The sequence below is a fragment of the Phalangium opilio genome, unplaced genomic scaffold, assembly GCF_054372755.1.
Source record: "Phalangium opilio isolate 3A_F unplaced genomic scaffold, DU_Popi_V2 ptg000344l_1, whole genome shotgun sequence".
Lineage (NCBI taxonomy): Eukaryota > Metazoa > Arthropoda > Arachnida > Opiliones > Phalangiidae > Phalangium > Phalangium opilio.
Genome location: NW_028324227.1, coordinates 289,180 through 313,800, shown reverse-complemented (window position 1 = coordinate 313,800; position 24,621 = coordinate 289,180). Strand labels below are relative to the sequence as shown.

At 41.6% G+C, this 24,621-nt stretch overlaps 2 protein-coding genes across 3 annotated transcripts in view; one reads left to right on the top strand and one right to left on the bottom strand.

The window, feature by feature from the left end:
- Window positions 1–149: 149 nt before the first annotated feature.
- The window catches only part of Ih (hyperpolarization activated cyclic nucleotide gated potassium channel Ih), a 76,971-nt gene continuing 52,499 nt past the window's right edge, over window positions 150–24,621 (top strand). For both annotated transcript variants that reach the window (XM_089860082.1, XM_089860081.1), the window contains exons 1-3: window positions 150–289; window positions 15,737–16,492; window positions 22,128–22,202. In XM_089860082.1, coding sequence (XP_089716208.1) covers window positions 15,756–16,492; window positions 22,128–22,202 — 812 coding nt within the window. In that variant the 5' untranslated portion in view covers window positions 150–289; window positions 15,737–15,755. The remainder of the gene's footprint in view (window positions 290–15,736; window positions 16,493–22,127; window positions 22,203–24,621) is intronic.
- LOC149609891 (unconventional myosin-Ie-like) overlaps window positions 277–24,621 on the bottom strand; it is a 34,881-nt gene continuing 10,536 nt past the window's right edge. The window contains exons 4-26 of the mRNA XM_089860080.1: window positions 22,732–22,826; window positions 8,252–8,339; window positions 8,069–8,158; window positions 7,796–7,873; window positions 7,598–7,682; window positions 6,270–6,373; window positions 4,932–5,064; window positions 4,304–4,500; window positions 4,077–4,244; window positions 3,819–3,989; window positions 3,567–3,733; window positions 3,420–3,501; window positions 3,242–3,348; window positions 3,078–3,176; window positions 2,868–3,012; window positions 2,683–2,797; window positions 2,375–2,604; window positions 2,230–2,315; window positions 2,001–2,150; window positions 1,786–1,934; window positions 1,568–1,732; window positions 1,176–1,496; window positions 277–808 (exon numbers count right to left, since the gene is read on the bottom strand). Coding sequence (XP_089716206.1) covers window positions 732–808; window positions 1,176–1,496; window positions 1,568–1,732; window positions 1,786–1,934; window positions 2,001–2,150; window positions 2,230–2,315; window positions 2,375–2,604; window positions 2,683–2,797; window positions 2,868–3,012; window positions 3,078–3,176; window positions 3,242–3,348; window positions 3,420–3,501; window positions 3,567–3,733; window positions 3,819–3,989; window positions 4,077–4,244; window positions 4,304–4,500; window positions 4,932–5,064; window positions 6,270–6,373; window positions 7,598–7,682; window positions 7,796–7,873; window positions 8,069–8,158; window positions 8,252–8,339; window positions 22,732–22,826 — 3,102 coding nt within the window. The 3' untranslated portion in view covers window positions 277–731. The remainder of the gene's footprint in view (window positions 809–1,175; window positions 1,497–1,567; window positions 1,733–1,785; window positions 1,935–2,000; window positions 2,151–2,229; window positions 2,316–2,374; window positions 2,605–2,682; window positions 2,798–2,867; window positions 3,013–3,077; window positions 3,177–3,241; window positions 3,349–3,419; window positions 3,502–3,566; window positions 3,734–3,818; window positions 3,990–4,076; window positions 4,245–4,303; window positions 4,501–4,931; window positions 5,065–6,269; window positions 6,374–7,597; window positions 7,683–7,795; window positions 7,874–8,068; window positions 8,159–8,251; window positions 8,340–22,731; window positions 22,827–24,621) is intronic.

Genomic DNA, 24,621 nt, shown 5'->3' with positions numbered 1-24,621 from the left:
AATATCGTTTCAGATGAAACATTTTAGGTAACGGCCCGGCCGCCCGGGAATACCCGCTTAATGTTGTAGCTCACTCAATCACGCGAGTGTCTCGCGCCAGCAGCCAGTCCGATTGAGTGGGCTATGTCCCTGCCGAATGCGGGTTCAAAGTTTGGGTCAAACCCGTTTTGGCGGCTTTCGGGCCGGGCTTCGTTTTGAGATTGTCATCGTGTTCGCGACAAAGTTTCACCAAATTTAACAACAATCTTTGAAAACGATGAAGGAAATCATGGAATCTTTGGAACAAAAGGTAAAAATCTTTATTCATTCAAATATTACAGGTAAAATTTCATAGTAGGGGGATAATTTAATAATTTCATTACAATGGAAGATTTGACCAAGGCACCTAAGATTTTTTTTAACAAAGTGTTTCGTTAATAACTACCACACGGCGGGAATCAACCATTTTATTTGACTAGGTTGTTACAAATGCTGTTAAAGTTACTGGTATTTTAGTAACTACTGTTAAGGGAAATTACTATAACCATTATGGGGCCCGTGCCTTTGACTGGCTTAGGGATCTTGGGATGGGGGGTGGGGGGTTTGGTTATAACATGAGGTGACTCTAAACTAATCTGTTAGTTTTGGTTGTTAAAAATGGTACTTTTTCGTCAATATATACATAAAATTATCTCTCAGGATGGTAAAAAAATAAATACAATGCTGATGAACAACGGGAACGGGGTTCATTCTTAACATTTTTCAATGTAATTCGAGGGGAATAGGCCTTCCTTGTTTCGAAGTTTTCCTTGCCACCAACCTGACGCATCTGCAAAAATAATCGCGAGGCTTAGCAAATTGCAGCGGCCTATAGAGTAGTGTCGGTAGAGAGGGGAGCAGACTGTTTATCCCTCCCTCTAGGCCCGCTTTTGTAAGAGGGGATACTGTACGCGCCTGGTAGGGGGGATGACACTGAGCTAGAGCTAGATGTCAGTTCTACGTATGCAAACGTGATACCCTTCCATCTCTTAGCTAAGTGTCATCCCCCTACCAGGCGCGTACAGTATCTCCTCTTACAAAAGCGCGCCTAGAGGGAGGGATACACAGTCTACTCCCCCCTCTACCGACACTACTCTATGGTATGACGTTTGCATAGTAGAACTGACATTACTCTATGGGGGGGAGTTAATACTGACCTTCTTTGACTACCTCGATGATATCACCGACTTTAAGGCTTAATTCGTCCGTGTCCTGAGCGTCGTAATCGTACAAGGCTTTGCACTTGGGTAAAGGCGGAGGTTTGGGGCGTAAAGCCGGTTTGGGTCGCGTAATGCTGGGCGGGGTCTTCTGGCGCGAATCTCTTCGTTTCATACCCGCGACGCCGGCGTCCGGGGTGTCGAGAAAACTGTGGTTATGACTCGTGGTGGACTGTTGGGAACTTGAGGCAGAAGTCTTTTTCAGGACCACTCCTTGCGGTAAAAGCAGCGGAACCCTTTGTGGAGCGGCGCTGCTCGCGTCTGAATGGCAATTTAAAACGCGAAATTAGATTGATAGGGATTTGAGATTGTACTTAAACGGGAGTAATTACTGTAATTAACGGCGTTGGGAGTTGGTGGTGGGTAATTGGGGGGTGGAGGAGCGTTCCTGGAGGCCGTGTTGACCACTTTCTTCGGGGCGGAGGACATCTTTTGCACCGGTGCTTGGAAATTGTTTCTAACTCCAGTTCGGGACTTGAAGGGAGTGGCGCTCGGTCCTGCGGCGTTAAATGGTTATTGGGGAAATTGTTACCAATGGTTATGAACTTACGGGAGTCCTTGGAAAGGCCCGGGCCGATTGAAACGGTCAAGACTTTGCCGGATGTCTTTAAAACGGCCAGATCACCGAGGCCATTGACGAATTTCACTTGTCGAATTCCTCCTCCACCGAAGCCTTCTTTTTTGATGTGAAATTCGATTCTGAATTGAAGAAACGATTCTTTAGATTTCGGCTTGCGGTTTTTAACTTCGCTGCTAAGAACGTACTGATCTAAGAAGTGAAGATGCAATTTTCGATTGCACTTGTCTTGTAGTTTCTTGTTTAATTGCGAGAAGAATTCCGTTTTGAAGTTACTTTCTAGCAAAGTGTCGTAGTCGTTTTTCACGTGAATGATGAAAAAGTCATCTTGTCTCGTACTGAAATAGGCCCAGCCTTTCCATTAGGGACCCGTTACTGACCCGCCGCCATGACGGGGGTAGTCCGCTTTGAACTTACCTTAAAGTAATAGTTAAAATATTTTCCAAGTCAATTTTTCTTTTGACGACTTCTTCCATCCTCCCTTTGTTGGGTCCCTTTTTAATCTGCCCATAAAGCTTCGTTATAGTTCTTGTCACGTGACTTTTAAGAGGAGTATCGTTACCTTTTCTCGTCCAATCAGATAGAGGTATTTGTTGGTTAATATCAGGTCTCTTTTGCACGACTTGAATCTTCTGTCGTACTTGTTAACGGTTTCGGCAAATTCCACTTTTTCTCTGCGACCGACTAAAGTTTGCAAACTCGGTCTTTGTTCCAAACCGATGTAATCACCGACGAAATTGCGGTTTAAACTGTGACGTCGGCGCTCTTTCTTCGTGAACAACAAATCGGAAGCTGCCAATCGAATAATTTGACGGGGGAATTGAAATTAATTCGGCCAAAGTGTTTAGAGAGACGCGGAGCTGTACAGACCTTGTTCTTTCATCCTGAAATTCTTTTTTTGAGCGTAGTATTTGGTGAAAGCTTTTTGAATGACTCTGGCATAGTGATCGTACTTTCGATCTCGCATTTCTTCCAAAAGGAACATCTATTTTGCAAGCCAATAACATTAGAGAAGTCGGTTAGGCTTAAGTCGAAGGAAGGGGGGGGGGACTGACCGATTCCGGTGTTTTGATGAAGAGTTTGGTCCTCCCAAATTGAAACTGATCCCTGTCCATATTGACGCTTTGAATAATATGTAAGCAACCTTGTTTGACATCGCCTATCCAAGCCGGCCAAGTTTCTTTCGTCAAAATAGCGTATCTGTCCCGGTACCATTTTCGTGCCCCCCTTTAGAAATTTGCCCAATTTTGGAAAAATCAAATTACCTTTGCATAAATTTATCAAAGGGTCTTCTATAGGCGAATCCCGCTCGCCGAACTCTGATGTTTTCCATCAGTCCCAAATATTCCACTTGATGTCGAACCCTGCGTGAAACGACTCAAAGCTCAGAATCTCGTGTTCCGAGCCAAATAAGTATCGAAAGACTTACTTGCTTTCTTCCCAATCGTGAGGTTTTTTCGACTCGTTCGGTTTAATACATCGAATATAATGAGGCGTACACTTCATTAAGGCTTCTACTAATTTATTAGCTTGATTCTAGAAACGAATTCAAAGTTCTTTCGTCAATTCAAAGCGGCGACGGCGATTGATTTTAATTCGCGTCATACTTTAATTTTGCTTCCCGCCGTGGTAGGTCGACCTTTTATCGTTCCGATGGTGTTTTCGGGGAACAGGGATTTAACAAAGGGCCTACAACGAAGGGAAAATCGTTTTAAATGAATCCCTTGGAGAAGTGGGAGGGTAAATTGTTATACTTTGAGCTAGTCTGCATGATGCGTATTAGATCGTTGAACAAGACGTCTCGATTTTTCTCGCAAAATCCTTGGACGTCGTAGGAAACTTTTCCGGCGTAATGATGGATGGTAAATCCTCCTCCGCACTTTTGAAAGTGTTCGTGCGCGCTAACGGCCGCGCTCAATTTCTGCGTTCAAAGTTTAATAACGTTTTCCCGAGATTAAAACTAACTTTGGAAGGCTAATCGATCGGGGGGGGGTGCGCGCTTTTACCTGTTGTAATTGTCCGTCGGCTCCTTCGCTGACGGCGTGCATGGTGGCGCAAACGTCGTCCAAGACGCTCATAATTCCGGGAGGCGCTTTACTCTCGATTAAGTCGCAGACAATTTTATTGTTGAAATACTTAATCGGCGTCCATTTGATTCCTTCCTGATTGTATTCTTCCTGAGGAATTCAATGTGACGAAACTCGGCCTCAATATTTTTGGAGACGATAACGAATCGAGCGCGAGTCGAGCGTGTTAATTCTTACCTGTTCGGCTTTGAGCGTCAGCTCGATGAATATTTGTTGCAATTTTTCATTGACGTAATTTATGCAAAATTGTTCGAAGCCGTTCTTCTGGAAAATCTCGAAACCGTAGATATCCAGAATGCCCAATGTTAGCTCTTTTTCGTCCGTCCTCATGGCTTCGTTTACGACCTAATTACGTCGTAATTAAGCAAACTAATTCCTTGGGGGGGGGGTGTTAAGACTGTTACCTGAACGAGGTAATCGAATAGCCGGGCGTAGAGGGATTTAGCTAAGGCGTCGCGGGTGTGAGTGGCTTGTTCCACGTTTAGATTGACGTTGATGCTCTCTTGAGTGTTCCCCCATTTGCTATCCATCACACGAGATATTAATTTCTCCTCCAAGGCCTCGGCCTCCACCCCCAGTAAGAAAGCCGGGAATTCCAAGTCTATCAACAATAATAATTTGAAACGACTATATTAAAAATGAGTCCTCATTATTTGATTGCTTCAACTCCATTTTGTTTTACGCGTGAAAGAACTAAAACTTGTTTTATCGCTTATAGACTATAGTCGATTAATTTTGACGGGGAACGGGCCTGTTTTCATCATTGAATAGTGAAACTCTCGGAAGCTCTATTTACCGCTCTAACTCGTTTAATATTGAATGTAAAGTGTCTGAATTCGTCTATCTCGGAAGGTGTCTAAAATGAACCCGAGATGCGCTTAATAATTTCGTAGTAAAAGGCTACTGAGAAATTTCGGGAAATTAGTCTCTGGCTCTCTCTATTCTTAGAGAAATGGTGTGTATGGTACTTATTAAGGCGGAATGATAATGTAATGGCGGGGGGGGGGGTACGGTACTCGAGGATATACTTACATCTGGAGTCGGAGACGACGGCGTAATTTCCTTTCTCGTCAAAGAGGACGTTGCCCAAGTGCAATACGCCGGCTACAATCTCCAGGACGCTTTGCTGCTCGCTCTCTTTCAAGCCCATGACGGACATTGCTTTCTGAATGGGGAGAAACGAGCGACAAACACGCATTAACCCACGAAGAACACGTAGCTAAGTCCTATGTTCACGCCTTTTAACAAGACGGATCAGTATGCCGTGTTTAGCAACGAGTTTTGTGTAATGATAGGCGCCACTGATTAATACTACGAGTCACTCGTGGCGTGGTTGACACCACGACTGGAGGAGGGGGGGGGGACAAAAGGACTGCGGGCCACGTCGTCTTTGGTGCATATAGGTAGCCTTAAGAAAATATTGAATCTTTGGTAGCCTTTTTCCTGTCTTTGTTTAGACATTTTATTTTTTATACCCGGCCGCGTTTACCTTTCATCGGACGGACGACTAGATATAGGTTATTACGTATAAAGCGAGGGGCTCGCCACTACTACAACCACCGTCTTCAAATAGAAATGATGACGACCGAGGACAATGTAATCTTGGCCGGGGTAGAGTTAGCCTCCCCTCGTTGGACGCCTCCTAGCTATTACCGAGCTGCTATGTTTTACGGCTTTTTTCACGTATATAGGCCCGTGTCTATGTTAGATTGCTTTTGGAATGACCAAGCGTCTTCCGTGGCGTCTAACGCGAAATTGGGCGCCTTCTTAGAGAGCGCACATATCTGTATTGATTGGCTTTATTGGTCGACACCTAAAAATAACACAGCGTGCCGTATATATATTGCTCTTCTTCATTCTCGAATGTCCCATGCCTGTTGGCATTCGCCCCCCCCCCCCACCCCCCGGGCATGCTCGGCCCCTTTGTATACCAAAGATTCGAGAAGGACCCTCCTACTCCGAGTCTCTTTCTATCAAATGAGACTTTTAGTTTCGTCAAAACGTCATTATTTGAAAAAGGAAAAAATACCGCAGTCTAAAAAAAATTACTTTTGACACGCTAATCTGGAGGTACACGTAACTCTTGTTTTATTCGAGTTTCGGGTTAGTCTTTTGAATAACTTATAGTCCTATTTGTTAATACTAAATACTTTGGGTTCCTCCCCCCAAAAAGGGGGGAGGCGAGTTATTCGAGAAAATAGCGTGTAGCGTGTAGACTTTTTCCACCCTCCCTCCCCCTTTATCTTTTAAACGAAACTCCATCACTTTTGGGAAGTGTTTTTTTGGGTAAAATCGACTTGTAGCTATGAAATTTTATTTTCCCAGTATTAGGGTAGTGGTGGTCGGGGTTTCTGGGAAAGGCGCACTTACCAATGTTTCCTGAAAATCGTGCGCGTCATTGGTTCCTTCCACTTTGTAAGATCCACTCTGATTCAAGTAGTAAAAGTACTCGGGGGTTGCGATACCGCAAGAATCTATATAGGAAAACAAACAACCGAAATTTGCAATCAATTCCACGCAGCATTAGCCTTTCCACCCGGGGTCAGTTTAATATAGGCCGGAAAATTCGGGAAAACACGTGGAAATTTCGTCATTTTACTGGTCACTTTTTCACCAATTATTAATCAGGGTTCCTACGGAACCTGGATAAGTCAGAGATATGGAAAATAGGGAAAAGGTCAGGGATTTAAAAGTATTTTCCTAAAAAGTCAGGGATATGTCGGGGATTTCGTTTGGTATATCAAACCATTCTTCGTGCAAAGCTAACTATGAGACAGGTGTAATTATAAAGTGGGCTCTGGTAAACACTACTTAAAATGGATGGTCAGGGATAAAGGCAAAATTTGGTCAGGGATAACCTGGAAAAGTCAGGGATTTTCAATGTAAAAATTTTGTAAGCGACCAAATGTTTTGAAAAATCTGTTTGAGAGAGACGTTGAAGCGTCACTCGGGAACGCGGACACCTCGATAACGAGTGTCTTTGGAGAAGCCCCTCTTCTATAAGGTGATATTAATTTACCTTTAAATGGCTATTTCCCCCCCCCTTTAAGCCTAAAAAAATAGGCTTAACCCTGTTACTCCTCTATGACGGGTAGATCCAGCTGTATTTGACAATCCTTATTTCCCCCCCTGTTCCGAGTACGGGATAACTTATATAGGAAGATGGCCTGCAGGTAGGCGAAAGGTGTCTTAGGCCCAGGCTATACAACGGTAGTTCTACTCTACCTGTCCCGGGTTTCCATAGCAACGCGATTCAGCCCGTATAGATAGATATATATATGTACCGCTATATTTTTGGGCCATCCTTTAGGCCCAATATTTTCGGAAGCTCGCATTAAGAGATGAGGCGAGAAAAAAATAAATGAAAATACCGAGTGGATAGTGAAGGGGACGGCAGCTCCAGCTCCCAAGGGGGGGAGGGGAGGGGCGAATTTGACGTACTTTGCCCAGAAATCAATTCTTTTACCTTTAAGAAACATTGGAGCGAGTTTCTTTTTGGGGGTCACTAGGTTGAGTCTGAGAGATAACGTAAAAAAAATAACTTTTTCCCGAACGTGATACCCCGAAATTGTTTCGAGAGCTTGGAACTACGTCGGGGACTCCCCCCCCCCCCAAACCTAATGAAACGACGCTCGAGTTTGTTTCACTTTTTTGAAAATAAGTTCTGTTTTTGTCAAGTTGGTGTAAAAAAGACTTACTTTTCATTTCTTGTGTGAATCCGGCGCAAAATTGATAAAAAATGTGAAAGTTTCTTTCCTCGGGGTTTTGTTTTACAACTCGAGACTAAATACGAGTCAAAAATAAACGTTACGCCTTAGAGAATGAGAGCAAAGTCTACAATTTTAGGGTAAGAACAATTTGGGGAGAATATAAACGAGCTCAATAAATAGGTATACCTTTTCGAGTAGAAAGTTGGAAACTTGTCCACCGTGGGGTTCGCCCCCTCGACTGAATTGGATTTCCACGTACTTGCCCTGCCAAGAAACAATAAAATATATCGATGGCACCCCCCCCCTATTAAACTAAAGACATTGTTTTAACATTGAACAAAGTGGACGACATTGCTCGTCGCGTATTTGTGTAATACTCGACGAGCCCCGATCTTATTTCGCGCGCCCATTTCAAGAGTGGATAGTAATAATAATATAGTAGTGGGGGGGGGTACTTACGAATCGAGATGAATTGTTGTTTCTCGATGTTTTAGCGTTCCCGAAAGCTTCCAAAAGTGGATTGGATTCCAGAATAATATCCTTTACTCTCTAAACTCGGGAAAAAAGCAAACGGCGCTCCTTTATATTTTAGGTTTTAGGATCCCCTATATCATTCCTTTGAAGGATTTTAGTTCTTCTTACCTGGACTTTCGGACCTCCTCCCGAAACTTGGGCGATGTATTGCATAATGAATTTCGCCGCCACCGTTTTACCAGCCCCACTTTCGCCGCTACCAAAATAAAATATAACCCAGCTTTAATTATCGTATTTAATTAATTAAGTTTCTTTAAATTAGCGGGACCACACTTTGAAATTTATTCAAAGTTCCCCCCATTTATACGTCTTTAAAAAGTCATCGGCATAAATTTAAACTATCCTCGTGTAGTTTTCGCGTTTTTTTCCACGAGCTGCTGGTTTCTCTTTGAAATAGCGCGCGCCCCATCATTTGCCAGGGAAATAAAGATGAAAAAACACGAGGGGTCGGTCATTCGTGAAATCCCGTACGCTACCCGCGAAATCCAACTTAAGAAAAATGCGAAATCACATAAAAGAAAATCTGAAATCAGTAAAGAAATCACGAAATCAGTGAAGTAATCACGAAATCAGTGAAGAAATCACGAAATCAGTGAAGAAATCACGAAATCAGTGAAGAAATCACGAAATCAGTGAAGAAATCACGAAATCAGTGAAGAAATCACGAAATCAGTGAAGAAATCACGAAATCCATTACAAAATTCATGAAATCCAAAATCAAAAGAAATCACTAAATCCGACGAAATCACGGCAAAAATTTTGAAATCCGACGCAATCCGTTTGATTTCATCAAATTTTGAAATCCGACTACGTCAAATTGTATTTCGAAATCCCGTACACTTTTTCAAAACCGTCCGACCCCTCGATAAAAAAAATCATCTCGCGCGCGCAAAAAGCAAAACCCTCTCTTGGCTTCTCTCTCTCTCTCTCTCTCTCTGTTACCTCGAGGAAATTAGCCATTTTTTTTTCTTATTTTATTTCTTTCTTGGTTTGCGGCGCGAGTTCTCATTGCCACCTGATTCTTTCTTGGAAACGTAAGATAAGAGCCGCGTATGTGGGGGTGGAAGGGGGAGGGGGAGTCGTGATTAAGAAATTCGAATTTCGGAAGGAATTCATAACTCGCGTGGCGGCGGCTCAGAGGGGGCAATGGGCATAGGCGCCAATCAAGTGTGGAAAGAGTGAGAGAGAGATGGAGAGAGAGTTTTCCCAGAAGAAGGGTAAGGAAGAAAAAAAGGATCTCATTAAAACTTCGAGTTGGTTTTTCCGAGTACGCGTTCGTCCTTTGCCTTTTTAAAAAAGGAATTCGCCTCTTCTTTTAATTTTTGGGAAAATATTAGTATTGTCAGACTCGAAAGTCAGCCTGAGAGCAGGGCCCCCAGAGGTCCTATAAAATCCTATATTTTTAAAACTGTCCTATTAAATCCTATCATTTTGAAATTTTCGCGATTTTTAAGCAACCCATCAGTCAAACCAGGACTCGTGTCTAAAAAAATATCATAAAATTGGAATGATTTCCTTAGTATTGTAGCTAACTTGTTAATAATAGCTAGGTATATGGGGAGCAAGTAGGACTATAGCATACTCAAAGGGCATCCCCGTATCTCTAGTAGAACCAGAGTTTAGTGTAATGCTATTCCTACGGAGGGGGTTGTTTTTTTACGTTTTGCTTAATTACTCGGCCCCTGTTTGTCGTAGCCCTAAGTTTATAGTATGGCTGGATGGGGGGCAAATTGGACTATAACATACTCAAAGGACATCCCCGTAACTCTAGTAGAACAAGAGTTATCAGCCTCCAAAGTTTAGTGCAAAAATCATAAGTAACATAATAACAATAAGTGAGACAAAAAATATGTTGACGACGATATTGAGGTAGCCTCAAGTTTAAAGTATCCTTGTATGGGGAGCAAAGAGGACTATAACATATCCAAAGGAGATCCCCGTATCTCTAATAGAACGAGAGTTATGAGCCTACAAAGTTCAGTGCTAAAATCATAAGTAACATAGCAAATAAAGGTGAGAAGATACCATACGTTGACGAACATTTTGCTTAATATCTCGGCCCCTGTTTGTCGTAGCCCAAAGTTTTTAGTATGGTTAGATGGGGGACAAATTGGGCTATAACATACTCAAAGGACATCCCCGTATCTCTAGTAGAAACAGAGTTACGAGCCTGCAAAGTATAGTCTAATGCAATTCCACTGGAGGGGTTTGTTTGTTTACGTTTTCCTTAATTACTCGGCCCCTGTTTGTCGTAGCCCTTAGTTTTTAGTATGGTTAGATGGGGGACAAATTGGACTATAACATACTCAAAGGACATCCCCCTATCTCTAGTAGAACCAGAGTTACGAGGCTCCAAAGTTTAGTGTAATGCTATTTCTAATTTGGAAGAGGAGTATTTTATATTTGAGGTTGCCCAACTTGATTTATAATCATACTCTAACAATCTCGGACACTTCTTCCTCTCTCTCTCTAACTCTCTCTCTCTCTCTCTCTCTCTCGATCCCTACAAGCTGAATTTTATAGAAAGGAAAAAGGGCCAATCTTTCGACGTGGTTGTGGGGGGAGGGTACGGGGGGGCGCTGGCTCTAAAAAGTTGTTTGAAAATTCTTTCAGTGGGGGCCAATTAAAATAGAAGAGGCCAATTATTCAGTATCGACCTTTAAAAGTTTTAGCCTGCATTTATCTTAAAGTTTATATCGGTACATGCGCCGTGTTTTGGTTGGCGGGAAAGTTTTGATTTCTTTGAAATCTTCTTGTTAAATTAGGACTTGAATCTTTAATTTTAATCAACGATCCTCAATTAGGTTTGAAACGAGGGCTTACCTAATCTCTAGACAATTAACCAAGGGGGGGGGGCATCTCTGTTATTTTATTTATTTAGCATCGAGCAAACTGGGCTGGGGTTAATTTCGTTGGGATTCGAGGGGACATTCACCTGCTTCCCAATTATGCTCTAGAGACCCCGCTATAGAGAATTGTAAAAACTTAAGGAGGGACTAGCTCTTAGTGGTTAGCCCCTTACTCCTCGCAAGTTTGTTGTTTGAGCTTTAAATATATCGCTTTTGGAGAGGTGGGGGAGGAGAGAGAGACTATGGTATGGCAAAAAGTTTATTTTCTTTGCTTCGTAGTATTTTTATCATCAAGTGTTTTTTTTTCTTTGCAAATTTTTAAGTTTGTTTCCATCGGGATATGCCATGTTTCATAATCTAAACTAGAACCGCATTCTCCTAGCGGGAGTCGGTGTGCGCCTCGGAAACGCCAACCAATCTCTCTCCCCCCCCCCTTCTCTCTCTTTCTCTCTCTGACTCGTAGGAGAGAGAGAGTGAGTAAAGTTCCTTGGAACTAGCAGCAGCGATGAGCGGGGTCTTTTTCTAGACGTTATACGCGTGCCTATGTTGGAAAAGGGTTAAAAAAGACTGTGACCGGAAGCTGCTTAGAGGGTTATATCTCGCGCGCGCTCGGCTCGCTCCCCTTCATCCAGCTAGTGATTCCCAATCTCTCTTCGGACCAACCAATCGCGGAGCTTCCCGCCTTTTCGAGTGTCTTGGTTTGGATGCCGGCTGCTGCTTGCCCGCCAAGCTTGAGTCGAGTCTCTCTGGACGTTTCGGAGCCGAGAGAGCGAGGAGAGACGAGCTCTATCAATCCGCGACACACTAGCTGAGCTCTCCTCCGCGTTTCTTATTGTGTGTCGCTATCTTTTTGGCGCCCTTTTTTAATAGTTTCCCGCCAAATTTTTCTGTTATTCGCGAGATGAAAGTTTAAAGTATTCTTCTTCGTCATTTGAAATTACTCGATCGAGCCGGAGTACTCGCGCGTTTCAAGTACTTCTTCAAGACACTGTGAAATCTTCCTCCAAGTTTTTAACGTTACTTTCCTAGTAAGTCGTCTTTCTTAATACTTGTTGAATGTCCATCCACGGTTTATGAAGTCGCTTTAGCCCACCGAGTTTTCCATATCCTAGCGCCTCTATTCAATCTTTTCAATATTTGATACACAAAGATTTTGCAAACGGAAGGAACTTTACTTGAAAACCTTGGGCGTAAAATTTCTTTACCCCCTTTTTTTTGGTAGGGAGTTTAGGGGGAAATTTTTCGATAGAGTTTTCGGACTATGTTTATTTTCTTTAAAAAGTCCAATTTTAATCTTGAATGAAAGGGGTGGCTGGCTTCTGCTGACGTCGTGGTATTTTCTAAACATTGGTTGCTCCCTCCGTTTAATTAAAAGCTTTCTCTCATTATCGTTAAGTCTCTTCTACTTCAATTCGAAAGACAATATCTTAATTAAGAATTAACCAATTTTATGAAATTTTAAGCTAACAACGGACATCTTTGGAAACGAGACTAGAATTATCCTCTTAAAGGTTGCTCCAATAAAATTTAGTATTTTATTAACTAGGATTTAAAATTGATTCAACTTTATTTACGCAATAAAAATTTGCCTAAATAAAGTTGAATCAATTTTAAAATCTAGTATTTTATAAGCAAGTAGTCTTAAAATTAATTTTAGTTAATTAATTATAAAGCATTTTATTATTATTAATTCAAAAGACTGACTAGAATGCGTTTAATTTTAAATTTAGTAAAGTTAGTCAGTCGTCCTTCGGAGGGGAGGGATAGTCGCTTCGCCCCACGCTCAGGGTTACCGCCGAACGAACGTATACTTCATTTTAAAATAGTTGGTCAAATTCCATTTTGTATCTTCCCGTATTTTAGTTAATTTGTTTTTAAGCTTTAAAGTATGACTAAAATATGCCAAATTCTTCGCTATAGTATATCAACGTATTTTTATTATTCCTAAGAAAGATTACCATTTTATAAATGTTAAGCAAATTTCTTCTTTTCCCAAAAACCTAATTTCATTTTGCTTTTTAAAAATAGCGAGTTTCAAAATATATTAAGGCGCGTGACGAATAAGAATTCTTGAATTTAAAAAAGAAATGTAGTTCGCTTAAACATTTTTTTGCCAGCATTTTTATCGCCTCGGATTATAAAAATTTGAATATTTTTACTGGAATATATATATATATGTTTTTAGAAACTTGGGCTATATAGTCGAGAATAAGCGGTATAATGGTAATAGCGGTTCTGTGGCATTGACCGCTTTAGGTTCTACGGTAAATTAACACGGGTGCCGATACGACGTTTCTTCGGAACTACTTCGGACTGGACCGTTCCGGTTGTTGTATAATTGGAATAACGAGACAAATAATAGTTAATAAATAAATAAATAAAGGAAGAAAGAAAGATAAAGGCGGGGAGGTCGGATATTAGCCGCGGAAAGCTTCCGAAATTCCCTCGAGAAGTTTAAATGAATTGAAATTAATTAAAATTAATTCGTTTAATCGTTCTGACTGAACTTTAACATTTTCTTTGATACGCCTAAGCTTATTCCGTTTAACAATTAATTTTTTTTCGATTTAAATCTTTTTAATTAGGAAGATATAAACTTAATTAAAAGTAGATGCACGCTCCACCGCCTGCATGCCTGGGTTTTTATTTTCTCTTTAATAACGAACGAAACTCATCTCATCCGGCGGGGTTTTCGATTTAGCGTTTGAAATACGTATACAGAATAACGTTTTTATAGCCATATGGCTCCGAGCGAGATTCATTTCTTCTTGAATCCAATTAGGCTTAGCGCTACAATATCGCTTAATTAGGTTTTTGTCGTGGTTGCATCCTGAACCCAGGTGCGTTCGTTTCTCCGGTTTCTCGCTAGCTCCGTTATCGCGGACTAGAAGAAACTAGTTGTAAAATATAGTTTAATGATATTTGTCGATCGAAAATCCAACGTTATTAACTTTAAAAGTTATTGACGAGTTTCTTTTTTTTAAAAAAAATCCTCGATAGCCGATTGCGACAATAAATTGGGGAGGGGGGGGAGGAATGCCAGTTTCTTGACAAACGAGTTTACTGTTTAGAAATGATGGGGTGCAGCATCTTCCCGAACCCCGTCGTCGCACCCTTGAAAAGGGTATACATTATCCCGTAGAAACTCCCTTAGTTCTTGGTTAAATTTCGCCTCTTCTTAGATTGAACCAGCTGCCCTTATCGGAAAAGTTCACGCGCTCACGCCAGTTGCCCCCCCCCCTCCCCCCGTTTTTAGGGACTTTTACGACGAAGTATTTTACTGGTAGCGCGCCTGGGTTACAATTTTAATGCTGGTCTAGGTTGAGGCCGGGTTACGCGGTACTTCCAGAGAAATAGTCGATCGGGTTTTTCCCTTCTAAGTATATATAGAGTGTGGAAGTAAAAAAAGGGAACTCGATGGTTTCGCGGAAATGTCCAAAATGACGGAACGATGTAGACTCGTGAAGTACTACGCGAAAATCGTTCGGGAAGGACAACGCGTTTATCTCCGAGCATTTTTCACATTTTCAAGTTTACAGGGTTCATACAAACCGGGAAAAACCAGGGAAATAAATAGTTGACAAAAACCTCGTGGAAAATTCAGGGAAATTTTGAATTTTTAGTAAAATTCAGGGAAATCAGGGAAATTTGCGTCAAACAGGGGTCGAGTAATTAAGCAAAATATTCAATATAACACATCATTTTACACTATACTTTGGAGGCTCGTAACTCTGGTTCTACTAGAGATAGGGGATGTCCTTTTAGTATGTTATAGTCCTATTCCCCCCTCCTTCGTTAACATTTACTCCATAGGATACTCCATATACTGTAAAAATCTGGAAAATTCGGGGAAGTATGTGGGGAAAAAACCTGGAAATCTCAGGGAAATTTGTTTTCCTAAAGTTGTATGAACCCTGAGTTTAAGACCGATTATATTCTAGTAAAATGTACGTTCCATAGAGTAATCGCTCCGAGTATCATTATGAAAACGCCATCGTTAATTTAACTATACCCGGGTAGGCTCCATTTTTCGGAAAGATGGTGCTCAGCGGGTGAAACATTTCTACAGGCGCTCTATAGGAAATACGTGGAGAGATTGGCCCCTAAAAGTCGGCTTTGTCCGAGCCCTCTCTTTACTCGCGGCGAGTACTTGGGTCCCGAGCTTAAAGAGGCTTTATCTATCCATGGTAATGAGAAGCTGGTGAAAAGGAAAAAAAAAGACTAAAAACTTCGATACACGTAAAGAAAACCCCCTTCACCGCGAAAGGATCACGCGAAAACCCAGTTATCGTAAGGGTTCCCGCTTCTTCTTGACGTGTTGAGTTAGAAATAAAAGAGAGAGGGAATCTTTGACGCTATTAAACGAGTAACGAGCGACTAACTTGGAAATGCTTTTCTTGGCCCCATTCGCGCCATATGTTAATAACGCCACTCAAAGTCTCCGACAGAGAAATGATGGCCCGACTGAAAATTCTTGACAATCGCGAGAAAGTTCAAAAATGCGCCACCACCGAGATGCTTACGTTTAAACGTAAACTTAGAATCGAATAACTTTTCTTATGTCTGTCTAGCAAACAAACACGGATACGATCAATCGCCCCCCCCCCTCTTTTTTTTTGGTCGAATCGCTATCTCTCTCGTTTTACTTTGTAGGAAGCGACTGGTTAAATTTGCCCCAAGAGGGTTGGTAACTTTTATACTCTAACAATGTCCGTTGTTGTTGTTTTTGGCCTTCTTCGTGTAGGTTTTCCTCGGAAGAAACAATGAGCTCGTCCAACATTTCGTCGGCGGCGGACATTTCCTCCAGCACCGCGCGGGAAGTGCCCGTCGTCGTTCTATCCGTCCCCGTAGTTTCAGAAACCATCAACGACTCTCGTACCAACATAAACACCAGCGCCAACACCACTTCTCAATTACCAGCCATTCAACTAACCGAATTTGTGCCCCCAACAACTACAACAACAGCAGCTACCGCTGCCACCGCCGCGACGACGACGACGGTCAACCAGCAACACCCGTGGAATGAACCACCTTCTTACGACAGTATTATCTCGCGAACTTCGGCGTCGGTCAACAATAACAATGGACTAAGCGAGGACAGCGGTGTGACTCGAGATAGCCCCGATCGCGACGCGGTGGTCAAAGTTTTAAACCATCATCATCAACAACAAAGTCACCTTCCCGATGAGAAGGAAGTGAGCGGTGGGGCCTCGCCGGAAGTGAGAAATAGTCTCCTCAAGGAAGACACGGATTGTCTTCACCCGAGGTTTAGTTTCGGAAGTACTTCCCCCTCGAACTTTGATCATTCGCCCTCCTTCGAGCGGAGAGGGGGCCCCTGCAGATCGGGCGTTTTGACCACGCGACCTTCGACACCGACATCCTCCTCTATATCGAGTAGTTGTCCGGCCGCCATGCATTCGAGTTCTAGTAGCTTACGAGGAACCAGGAAGGCCCTGATTCCTTTGGAACCAATTGGACATCACAGAAATACTTGCTCCAAGTAAGTCGCTCTTGAAATATTTTCTTAATTAACTACTCTTGGATATGAGAATGAGATCCAAAGTTTGGGCGTATTGCTTGCAAAGCTGGTTGCCCCTTTACGTAGCACGCGGGCCGGGGTCGGCAGGGGTCAAAGAAATCCTTGAAAAGTCGGGCAATTTGCAAATGGGGCCAAAGTCGGGGAACCTTTTTGGAATTCTGGTCTTTCTGACCTCTCTCCATCAATTCTTGAGGGGTTTTCATTCGAAGTTTGACCCCTGACCTTTCAGTCAACCCCGGAACCCCGGATAAGTATATTTAAAACGAGACATTTGCAAACGGGGTCGGGGTTGGCGCAGACTCTAGTTTTATTCCGAATCGTACACTACTCGCGGGGAATATATTTAGAGAAACGCCGGCGTCACTTGGCTGTCCTCTGAAAGGGCCGCTGACCCCTTCCTAACCCTATTTGAACCCGGCCAAGCCTTAGAGGCAGTAAGATGTAGAGAGTTTACTAAAGGATTTTCAAGTTTACACGCACCGCTGTATTTGAGAAAATTTAATTTACCAAGTGCCTACCTACCTACCTCGGTTTTTTTTTTTTTGGTAGACTTATACCGGCACTCAAAGTGAATTAACTCTGGAAGTTATTACTGTTAAAGCGTAAATTTATGAGGAAATTTGAGAATAACTTAGATCCTTACTTTTCTATAATTGACTTTTCATTCTAAATTTCTATCGGCAACTAAAATCTCAGTTCTGTTCGCGCCAATCTCAAATTTCCGGCTCAACTCGAGCCCAAGCGAAATTCGTTATTTTTGACTGTGACCCAAAGCGAATTTCAACTCTCCATACTTCTATATTAAGTTATTAAACCGTCTACTTTCCCAAAAATATCGATAGATGAAAAATCTTTCCAAAGGGACGTCTTTTTTAACTCTACCTTTAAATACGAAATAAAAATTGAGAAATTACGTGAAATTCCAGGAAAAATCACGTTTCGGGCGCGGGAGTCGATCTAGAAAGAGATACCAGCCTTGATTTATTTTTAGATTTAATTTCAAGGACTCCCAAAATTTTTAAAGATTTAAAAAAGAGAGAAAGAAAATGAGCTCTCCGCTCTCTCAATCTTTGATTAAAAGCACGAAAGATTCCCCAAAAACGTCGAACGCAACTTGTAGCCTAGAAGAGCTTAAAATAGAACTGGCTCGCTCCGACCAAACCGCAATTCGCGAGGAGAGAGAGCGCTCAGTCTTTTTGATGGCATAAAATAAGCCTTTGCTCCCAAATTTCGAGGTCTTATTTTCCCAAATAATTTTTTTTAAACTCAACGGACCGTTTAAAGACTGATCTTATAACCCGCTTAGAGAACGCGGGAAAACTTTGTCCCGTACTAAAGTATTTAAAAACGCGGGGGTGGTAGGTACTAACTAACCCGCGGAATTAAGATACTCCTAGTTCAAGGTCATTCCATATATTACGTGGTCACACCCTCCCAAGTCTTACCGGCGCTGTTCTGGTAGCCATATTGGTTGGGTGGTCTCAGCTTCATTCCCGCAGTTTAAACCCACCACCAATATGGCAGCGGAAATTATGTCCAACTGAAAGCTCTGTATTCAGATTTTTCAAGCTTGCTTTGTCCGTGAAATTCGTCTTGTATCCGACTTCTCGGTCCGGGAAATGAATTTAACGAAAATCGAGGAAACGTGTTTTGGACACGAATGGGATAAAAATAATCCAATTGGAAAGTCGGGAGGGAACCTTTAACCCTGGAATAGTCTTTTCTTCTTTCTCTAAAAAGCAATAACTAATAGGAGACAACGGAAGGCACTTAAAAGACTCCGAAAAGACTCGACCTTTCCATCGACATTATACTAAAGTACAGCCGTGTTCGCCCTGACTCGCTTAATTAAGACAACCTTGGGGGGAATAGCCAGAAGGTCTCTTTAACACGGGGTACGCTACGTTCACTCTCTACCCACGAACAGTTTCTAGTATTTTTTAGTTTCGCGTGAACTTTGGTTAAAAGCGAACGAGATCGTATGGTTTATGTTTGTTTTAAAAATAAGATTTTACGCTTAATTTAACCTAATTATAGACGGACGGAGATGAACTCTCTTTCCTCTTTCCTAGCTCGGCTTATCCTTTAAAGACATAGAACTGGAACTGAACTGGTTTGACGCCTTAAGCTCCGCCCTAATTCGCCATATAAGGTTTATTCAAAAATACGCGTAACGAGTAACCTTATTGGTAGCTTAAGCTGAAAGTTCTACTAAAATAGCGGTGTTCTGACAAGTTTAAAGGTTTCTGACCACACCGAAATTAGGTCAGTTAAAAAATACCGCGTTTTATACCTCGGTTTAACAGTAAATCTAACCCTCTTTTGAAAGCGAGTAAAAAACCCTGATACGAGTCGGTTGTTTGGTGTAAGAGAAAGAGAACCCTAAAAGATAGCGCGAAATTTACGGGAGAGAGATTTGGGAAAAATTGTAAAAAGATGGAAGAGTGCGTATACGTATACCCTTTACCAGCCTTTACATTATGTTTACGCTACACCGAAAGTGAGCTGCAGCAGCAAACCTTTATTGACGACTACGTACTCTTTCGGCGCTCCCATCTCTGAGACGGATACTAAAGTCTAAACAAACTCGCGCTCGCAAACTCTAATAGCTCGCTGCAGCCAGATCTGCTCGTAGACGCCGAGTGAGTGGCTCGGGTCAAAACTGGCTCAAAATATGCTTGGAGAAAAGACTCGATTTAGTAAACAAATGAAACTTTGGGATGGCGCCTGTGTCGTTTTATCTTAACCAACCTGGCAGTGTATCCATATTGCTTGCGGGGGACATAAAATCGAGCCCCTCACCCCAGAAAAATATGAAATATGGTCAAGCGGTGCGAAAAAAAGCAAGCGACTTTTGGTGCTCTCTGCATGTCGCTTTATAAATATTATAGGCTAGGCGCACCGTACTCTTTTGGATTTGAATAAATACTCGAAGCGGAAAATGCGATACGTGCACTCTAGCTTAGGCTTAAAACGTGATTGATTTATATTGGCCCCGATAGAGGCGAATTCCAGACGTTAAATTGCTCCAGTTACTAATTGGAATGTTGATTAAAAAGTATAAATACATAAACATCTCCCCCTCTCTCTTAGAGAGAGAGAGAGAGCTTTTAATCCCGAGGCGCAAGAGATATCCCGGACTGATTTTCGGAAATTGGAGTGTCTCGGTCCTAGCTCTGGATCAGGCGATGGCCGCTTGACCGCTCGTCCAATTTTCTAGAAGAGACGACCCCTCCCCCCCATTCCTTGATAGGATCAAGTTCGTTCGAATAGGAATGACCTCGTTTGCCATATATTCATAGGCTTAAATCGGAAGGTCAAAGGTCCAGTCAATTGTGTCGCAATCACGATTGTATCCTCCATCCTTAGCGAGTTATAGGTGACCCGGGGAATATTTGTAAGTTATCGTGGCTCGTCCCGGATTCACTTCTATATTAAAGACCCACCCGATCCGATCTCTCTTTGTTTGGGGATGTTTTAAGGTCCGCTAGTTCCAAATGATGGCGATTAAGATTTAATTACTGGCTTATCAAGTTTAACGAGATTAGCGCGGAGACGCACGCGAGTTCACTGATTCTATAGGCGATGATATTGTTATAATTCCGTGGAAAATCCGGGGGCGGACTATATACTGTATATACGATTTATATTTTAACCGAGTTAATCCTTGTTAGGCGGAAATTTATAACGAGAGACGCTGCTGCTAGCTAGTTGCTGGCTTTAACGAATCGTAAAGCGTCTTTGGAAAGCTCTTTCCAAGGTAACTTTATCTATTATTCAGTCCTTAGTTAGTTTCGGATAACCCCGGAAATTTGCCCCCCCCCCCTCCCACACACACACACACCTTAATAGAGAGGTTAAGCTCGGAAGCGTCTCTTGAGTATCCTTTCCTTAGATTACTTAGTCTTTCTAGTTTAAGATGTAAAACGGGGATTAACGCTTTGGAGCGAGAATATTAATTAGGTCTTGGTTGAATTGAACCGCGAGATGTTTCGCTATAGGTTGCTATCTTAAACTCTCTCTCTCGCTCTCTCTCTCTCTTGTCTGTCTCGGAGTAAAGGTTGGGTTTGAAATCAATTGTACCGTGGACTATATAGTCAAGGAGAAGTTGAAAAATGTAGCGTATCTCTTATTTTCTTTCTTACGAAGATTTAACAATGAGTATTCGTCCGCCTTTTCCCCGAGTGCTCTTCGAAAGCATGTTCGAGTTTAGAATGACTGCGGGATTGCTCTCTCTCTCTCTCTCTCTCTCTCTCTCTCTCTCTTGAAAAAGGGATCCAAACTTGGTTTCGCAAGGCCGCTTTCCGTGCTTTACCAGAAAACCCAATTAGGGGGGCCATTCGAGCTCCGGCTTGTACATTAAACTCGCCGAGTTCTCTTTTTGTATATTTCAATGGAATTTCGAGGAAAAACACTCTCTCTCTCTCTTTAGACTGAAACGCTAACTTCGAATAAGTTTGGCGAAGTTTCTATCGCGCTCTTGGAAAATCCCTCGATTTTCAATGAAAACCGAGTATTTAAAATTTTAGGTCCCAGAACTTAAATCTAACCATTGAACCAAAACTTTCATTGACACGAAACAAAAATGAATAATACTTAATTTTATCCATGAATATTGTCCTAAGTAAAGGGCGGGACCCCCAACCGAAGACCCCGTGGGCCTGGTTCTTGTTTTTCCCGAAAACACCCCCCCCCCCCACCGCCCACCAAATAAAAGAGACTAAAAATGAAGTAAACCCTTTTTTAGTCGTATAACATATTGATAAAGGATATATTTTTTGTTGGTAATTGCTTGTCAAGAAAATGGCAATGCACTCGCTAAAATGTCCTCCCAAGAACCTCTTTTTATTTTTTTAAGCCAAGGCTTAGCAACGTTTCCATCTTATCCTACTTTATTCGTCTTGTTTTTATATATATATAGAGAAAAATTGATTTTGTTCTATAAAGGACAAGTCTCGTTTAAATCGTATATATTTAAACACGCCATTAGTCGTACGTAATACGCGTCAAGAAAAGGGGGGCGTTTTGAATGAGACTGGGCCTTTAATTTTTTTCATCCCTCCCTAGCGAATTTTTTATCTTTGGATGTTTTTTATTTCCTTTGTTTTTGTCTGTTAAGAACTAGAAAGTAGGAACTAAATCCATCAATTACATTTCGGGAAGGAAATTTCTATAAATCGAGAAATAATTTTCCATCAACGTTTTTTTTTTTTTTTGCTCCTCCGTTTCATTTGTTTCTTTTTAATTTTGTTCGCCAGTTGAAATTTTAAAGATCACTGCATGTTTTAGCTTACTTGTCGTATTTTCGTCACAACTCGCTAATGAAAAACTCTTCTATACTCTTTGAGCGGCTCGTAAAGATTTTTATTCGTATTTTAGTAACTCAAAATCAATATATACGCCGATATTTTAATTCTTCTTTAAGAATAATGTGGGGTTTTTTTCTTTTTCGTCGTGAAATAAGGCAAATCCCCTTTGGTAAAATTTTTCTATTTGTTTGAAGTTCGACAAGCGTGAAACTGATAACGTCATTCGAGTCTCAACTCGGCCTATCATATCGACTTATCATATGCAAATTGTTTTTTCTTCCGCACAGGGATTCTAACGCGCCATTGACGCCCCCGGCGGACTTATTAACGAAACGTCGAAGAGCGCCACCTCTGGTTAAAGGGTGAGTACCCTAATTACGCTTCTCTTGTCTTGTCTGGGTCTCGTCTGCATGCCCTTTTGCCTAAACCGAACGTTTCGGAGTGGGCCAATAGAAATGTACTCTTCGCGAATCGAATCTTGAAACGGATCCCAAATAAATTAGTGTATACGTAACGCTTCAAATATAAGACCTATAAGTTTGTAGGAACTTAAGCGCGTATTTCCCCCGGTAACTTTTAACCCTTTCTCCTTCCATCGCGATTCGTCGAGCGACGAGCGTATTTGTAAGCTGAAATCGATTTATTCCGAAGATAATCCGAGAGAGTAGCGTAGCTACCAGCTTAAAAATTCTTATTGTAACCGGCTCTTAGCTTGTATTGGGAAAATCGGATTATCCGTCTACTCGGCTTATAATAAATGTATAGGGGGGGGCAAAGTCAAATTAACAATTCATAATGGGTGCCGGCCGGCTTTAGGTATAGGAAGTGTAGCTCTTCTACGGAATATTACATCAGTAAGCGTTGGATTAAGCGCTTGATTCTTGATCTTACCTAATAATGACGCATTGGTTCTCGTGATCTATTAACATGTTTCTGTACATTGAATCCGACAAGGCGTAGATATGCGGCGGGTTTTCGTACGGCGCCTACAAAAATAACAAATAATAAATATTATTATTATTATTATTACATTTTAAACGACCAAGGAAGGGGGTTAAGATATAGTGTTTTTTGGGGGAAGCTAGCGAATGTTAAAGTGCAGTTGCTATAGCTCCCTCCCTTCCCCTTAGGGACGGCGCATAATATAATAAATCAGGAAAAGCTATTTTTAAAAGGAAGGAAAAAAATGCCTGTTTTCCTTTATACGTGATTTATTTTATTCGGTGGGGGGGGGGCTTTTGGTTTTATGAAAATAAGGGTTAAGCGCGCGCCGTTCCCATCTTGGGAATCAAACATTTTGAATAATAATAAAATGGGATTGTATTCCCAGCACGCAGTCGAGGCTGCTCTAAATATATAATCTAGAAATTGCCCAAATATTTCTTGTTGCCATTTTATTTTCAAAAGTTAAAAAATAATAATTCCTCTCTCTCTCTCAAGTTTGTAATATTATATATATAAAGCTTTCGCGTACACTGATTCAATTCAATTCAATTCGAAGCCGAAATTAATTAAGACGTAGGCTGCTCTCAAATTATCTCTCTGTAAACGAACTCGCCTTAAATATCTAATTAACTCTTTCAATACGAACAGAGGCGCCGGAAGTAGAAATCTGTCTCGGCGGATCAAATCACGTTGCCCGAAATAAATGTACCAAATTTTAGAGAATTAATTATTTATATCCGACCCCTTGTAATGGCGGCGATACCTGTATACTATTGGTAAATGAGAGAGAGTCGGGGGTTGGGGAGGGGAGGGGGGAGGAGAGCTCCTGAAAGGAAATTTGCCCATCCAAGTCCGGAAGTTGAAAAGCGTTGAAAAGTAACGCCGCCTAGAACGCGCGGGTTCCCTTTTCTTCCGCCTTCCATATTTGGTTGCCAGCTAAAAAGGATACGTTCCTCACTCTAGTAAAGAGGCCATTTTTCTTTGGATGTATCGGACATTCGAAGAAAGTCCCTATTTTCTTCTGCCTTCTCCGTAAGCGAATTCGCTATTGCGAGCAGATTCCCTTTTATAAACAACTATTTTTCTGTTTTCCGCGTGTCTGCTCCTCAGTCTTAGCTCTACTAGCTCTATATCAAAAATAGATTAACTCGAAGTGTTTACTATAGGTGGTTGGTATATTAAAGCGGCATCGGCTTTAAACACAGAAAAGGTCTATCGTGCATGGTGCATGTTGGGGATAAGAGTTGGTTAGTGGGTGCATGGGTGAATTTATTTAAATTCCTATTGAAAGAAGTATAGGTATTCGAGAAATATTTGTATAATTCCTTAAGTCGCGTTTTATTTGAATCTACTTCGGGGGCCTCTCCCCCCAATATGGGGAAGAGTTCTGTAGTGTTTACCCTTAGCCTTTCCTACGGGAATTTCTCTAACCGCAGTTTCTTGGGCAAATCCTTTTGAAGTTTTCAAAATATTCGGGCGTCATGCTCGAGAGAGGAATATCATCTATTATCCTCCATTGAAATTGCGTATACATTGCAAAGAGCTCGGAAATAAATTTGCAAGTTGCTTATTTGGAATTTTTACCAAAAATTTTGCTCTCTCTACTCTGAAGGTATTTTAATTTGCAAAGTTGCGGGAGGGTGCAAGGGGTTGTTCTTCGTCGAGTGGGAAATTTAAACATTTTTTTAAAAAAAATATATAGACTATAGAGTAATGGCAGCCCTCTACCTTCGACTGTATTAAGCTCTAAGGGAAAATAACATGGTGCGCCATTAGTCTATCTATCAATCGTGGAACTGTAGTAGTGGATTGGAGGGGGGGAAACCTTTTATTTAA